Source organism: Tupaia chinensis, unplaced genomic scaffold, assembly GCF_000334495.1.
Source record: "Tupaia chinensis unplaced genomic scaffold, TupChi_1.0 Scaffold147500_2, whole genome shotgun sequence".
Classification (NCBI taxonomy): domain Eukaryota; kingdom Metazoa; phylum Chordata; class Mammalia; order Scandentia; family Tupaiidae; genus Tupaia; species Tupaia belangeri.
In genome coordinates, this window is record NW_006207352.1 from 334,470 (window position 1) to 339,115 (window position 4,646).

The window sequence follows — 4,646 nt, forward strand, 5'->3', positions numbered from 1 at the left end:
CCACGGGGTCCCGGACCGGAACCGCGGTCGACTACATGCGAGTCCAGTGACATAGCCGTTATGCCAGCTGCTGGTCCCCATGATTGTGTTTTTCTATGCAAAACGTGCCATGACTTTTCTGATAACCCAATACAAGGGATTTTGAAAAGTTCATGGGAAAGGGAACCAGCAGTTAGCGTAATGGCTGTGTCGCTGGACTCCCACGTAGTCGACTGCGGTTCGTGTCCCGGACCCGGTGGCTTAAAACTCACGGGCGCGTGTGCGTGCGTGCCCAAGATCCTGAGAGGAGGATGGAGGAGAAGGGATTGCGGCGTGACCATCCCCCCTGGGGGGTGATTTCTCGCTTTCTGTCTCTCTGTCTCTCTCTGTCTGTCTGGCGAGCGCACGCGCCCTATAGTGAAAACCTCTCCAAAAAAAAAGTTCATGGGAAATACAGAGTGAAGGGCCAACAGGTGGCGTAATGGTTACGTTGTTGGACTCCCACGTAGGTGACCATGGTTCAAGTCCCAGACCCAGCCAGGCACGTGTGCGTGTGTGCCCAAGGTCCTGAGAGGAGAATGGAGGAGAAGGGATTGCGGCGTGGCCGTCCCCCAGGAGGTGACTCCTCGCTGTTTGTCTCCCTGTCTCTGTCTGTCTTTCCAGTGAGCGAATGGGCCCTAGAGCCAAAGTCTCTCCTAGGGAAAAATGGAGCAAGAGTAAGTCTGCCTTGGTGTGGGCGGCTGGCGCCCGCTCTCCTGGGACCTGCGTGTCTGTGAGCTGTGCCCTCATCCTGGAGCCGCGTGGCTGGGTTGCAGGGGTGGGAGGCCCTCTCTGCCTGGCCTGCATGCCCCTGAGACCCTGGGCAGGGCCCCAGGAAGGACCCTGCGGCTTCGGCTCTGGTTGTCCCTGGCCACAGCCAGCTCTGGACCCTCCGGGCCACCAGCCAGGACCCAGCCCAGCCGTCTTGGACACGCGCATGGACTGTGGGTGTGGTGGGGGCTCTGTCCAGCTCACCTTGCTGCTGGGAGAGGCCAGAGGACGCCAGCTCTCTTCTTCCCATGTTCTTGGTACATGGGAAATGGCCACCCCAACGGCGCCCCGCGGCAGTGTCATGAGTTAGCCTGGGCAGGGCCTGCACCTGGTCTCCCAGTGGGCCGGTCACACTGCGCCTCCTGGCCTGGCGGCTGTTCACTTGTTTTGTTTTGAATCTGCCAGGGGGTGCATGTGCGTGCCAGAGGGCAGCGAAGCACCCCAGGGGATGGCCACAGCAGCCCCTTCTCCAGTCTCCTCCCGGGGGTTTGGGAACACATCCACACACACCCAGCGCGTTTTCCAGGCCACCAGGTCCGGGACTCGCACCACACAGTTGGCCACGTGGGCTCCAGCCACCTCACACCCCACCCCGCCACCGGCCCACAGAGCAGTTTATTTTTACGGATTGATTGGCAGAGGGTGTGAGAGACGGAGAGGGAGAGCCCCAGTCCCGTGGGCCGTGGCACGCCACCCCGCTGCCCTTCGTCCTGCCGGAGTTGGGCATACCAGCACACACGCCTGCCGTGGGCATCGAGGCACCAGGACCGGAATTTGAAGTGCGGCCGGCCATGCGAGCCCTGGCCTCCGTAACCGCTGGCTTCCGGGCTGTCCCCGTCTCTTACATTCTGAGTTTACCCCACAAAGGAGAGCTGGAGAGGGGAGCGACGGCGCCAGGGGCATGGCGCCCTGCCGTGGTGAGGGCGGGCCGCCCGCCTGTGCAGTGCCCGCTCCGCGGGTCGGCCGCAGGCTCCGGCTGCCCTGGCAGCACAGTTGGCGCCTCAGCAGGGCACGCGGTGGGGAGATGGGGAGAGGGACCTGTCGGGCAAGGCCAGACACTGCTGGCAAAGCGCTTGGCCGGCCGCCAGGACGCGGGCTCTTGTCACGCAGAGGGTCGGACACCGCGTGCACTGGCGAGTGGGCATCTGGGGACACAGTCTGGTTGTCGCAGCCCCGTCGCCAGTCTTCCGGGAGAGGTGGAGGCAGGGGTCACTTCCAGGGAAAAGCGCGCCAGTGACCCCACGCAAACAGGTCCTCCGGGGCCCCGCCGGCCGCTGGCGGGAAGGCCGTCCTGCTGTGGACAGAGCGCGGAGGGGCTGGGTGGCCCGACTGGTCGTGGTGGGTGTCCACGTGCCGCTTTACTCTGAGGAGAGGGCGGCGTGACACAGTGCCCCGTTACCAGCTCTGGGGGTTTGCCCTGTGACCCCGCGGGCTTCTGTGAGGCTGCAGTCTCGGCTCCTGTGTTGCCACAGCGCGATCGTGACTCGGGCCGGCGGCAGCATGGCAGTGTGTCGGCCCACGCGTGCCCGCGCTTTGGGCTGGGCTGGGTCGCAGCGCCAGGGCCCAGGGTGGGTGCTCGCTCTCCACATGTGCCCTCCCTCTTGGAATTAATAAGTAAACTTCAATTATCACACCGTTTATGAAGTTTTAGGGACATTTTGGCGCAAGATAGAAACCTGGGGCCCATGTCCTCGTGCAGCAAAGGGCTTCACAGCACGGCCTGCTGCCCCGCGTGCCCGAGCCCAGCACCCCGCGGACGCAGTTCCCACAGAGTGCTGGGTGCCTGCAGGTGCTGGAGCAGCCGATCCCTGGGCCCCCGGGTGCCCGGAGTGTCATGAAAGCCCAGCCCTGGGTCCCTCACCCTGAGAGGCCCCTGTGCCCCGGCCCGGCCGTCTTCCTCACCTGCTAACTGCTGGCTTTCTCATCCACAGGGGCGTCGCCGGGCATGTGTGCGGCCGTGGCTGACGAGTCGGGCCCCGAGGGCCTCAGCTCCACCTCCCTGCTGGACCTCCTGCTGCCCACGGGCCTGGAGCCAACGGACACTGAGGAGCCCAGTGAGGCCCTGGCTGCGGGCTCGGGCTTCCCCGGCGACGAGAGCGAGGAGTCGCGGCTCCTGCAGCCGCCCCAGTACTTCTGGGAGGAGGTCGAGCTGAATGACTCCAGCGTGGACCTGGGCCCCACCGCAGGTACCCGCATCCCTGGCGGCCAGGTGGCCAGAGGTGCCAAGGGCCCTTCTCAGCCCAGCCCTGTCTTCCCCTGGTGCGCACTGCTGCGGCCAGTCGGGCCTTCAGAGTTGGCATGGGGTCCCTGTGTGCAGCCTGCCCTCTGTCAGGGTGCACTCCCGGCAGGTAGGTGGTGACAGACTCAGTGCCAGGCCAGCAGGCCACAGCAGCCAAGCAGATGGCTTCAGCTTGGTCCCAATCGCATGGTGCTCCTCCAGGCCTGGCCCTCTGTCTGTCCCCACCCCCACGTTCTCAGAGGGTCTACGAGGCTGACGGGAACCTGCAATGTGCAGGGCCTCACCGTCTAGCATGGGCGTGCAGGGCCGTCTAGGAGGAGTGTGCGGGGCCTCGCCATCCAGGAGGGGCACGCGGGGCCTCGCCGTCCAGGAGGAGTGTGCAGGGGCCATCAAGGAGGAGTGTGCGGGGCCTGGCCATCCAGGAGGGGCACGCGGGGCCTCGCCGTCCAGGAGGAATGTGCAGGGCCTCGCCATCCAGGAGGGGCACGCGGGGCCTCGCCGTCCAGGAGGAGTGTGCAGGGCCTTGCCATCCAGGAGGGGCAGGCGGGGCTGTCTAGGAGGAACCGAGGTTGGTGGTCTTTGCCAGTCCCCATGGATACGAAGGGGTGACCACACACATCTCAGTTTCATGGGACGGCCTTGCCCAGCCGGCAGACCCACCACAGCCTGGGTCTTGGCGGAAGGGGTGCACCTGCCTTCCCGTGGCCAGCCCCCTGCCCTGGGCCAGCTGTGCGGTCGCCAGCACACACGGGGAGTCCCTGAGACCGAGACCCTGGCCCCTCCGCCTCCGGGGCTGTGCGCGGTCGCTGGCGCGCAGAGGGAGTCCCTGAGACTGCACACTCCTGGCCCCTCCGTCTCCCTGGGCCGCCTTTCTCGAAGCAAACTGCAGGTCCGCACTGTTCCTGGGTTCTCACGTTTATTCATGAGTGGAGCAGCCAGGGACCCTTGGCGCAGCCGTCCCAGCCTCCCTAGCACAGTCTGAGCTCCCTCGGGGACCCTGCCACGGTGTGGCAACTGCTGCCCCAGGGTTCCGATGCTTGCTGCGAAGCCCTCATCCCCAGGATGGCGCCACGGGGGCAGCAGTGGCACGCCATTCAGGAGGCCAGCCCACACGGCGCCCATGCGTCGGACCCTAGCGTGGTCAGTGCAGCGCACAGCAGGGGTGACGAGGGGAGGCTGGTGTGAGGAGCATCAGCCGCTCAGCCCGCAGAAGACCCTCCAAGCTGCGGCGTGTCCGCAGGGAGGAGCTCGGCAGGCGGCCCTCGTGGCCAGGTGGGAGACAGGCAGGAGCTGCGGGTTCAGGTGGGGACACCCAGCACAGCCGTCCTCAGCGGCCGATCGGGCTGGAGGTGGGTGCCAGCCCTCGGACCCATGGGCGCACGCTGGGCCGGGCCTGGCCCTCAGGCCAAGCTCTGCTACCTTCTCGTGCTGGGGCTTTGGCTGCGGGGCCCTGGCAGTGACCCCCGGCAGGAGTCCTGCCCCATCAGCTTGTGCGGCTGCCCAGAGCCAGGAGGCAGCTGACTCTGGAGGTGCTGGGGACAGTGCACCCGCTCCTCAGCACGTCTCATCCCTGTGATGGCCAGGAGGGTCCGCCTGCGCTGCAGGACGACCAGACGCA

General features: G+C 66.1%; 1 protein-coding gene across 1 annotated transcript in view; it reads left to right on the forward strand.

Moving 5' to 3' along the window:
* Positions 1-2,729: 2,729 nt before the first annotated feature.
* Positions 2,730-4,646, forward strand: part of PODXL2 (podocalyxin like 2) — a gene marked incomplete at its 3' end in the record, with an annotated part of 14,598 nt that continues 12,681 nt past the window's right edge. The window contains exon 1 of the mRNA XM_006169830.3: positions 2,730-2,975. Coding sequence (XP_006169892.3) covers positions 2,735-2,975 — 241 coding nt within the window. The remainder of the gene's footprint in view (positions 2,976-4,646) is intronic.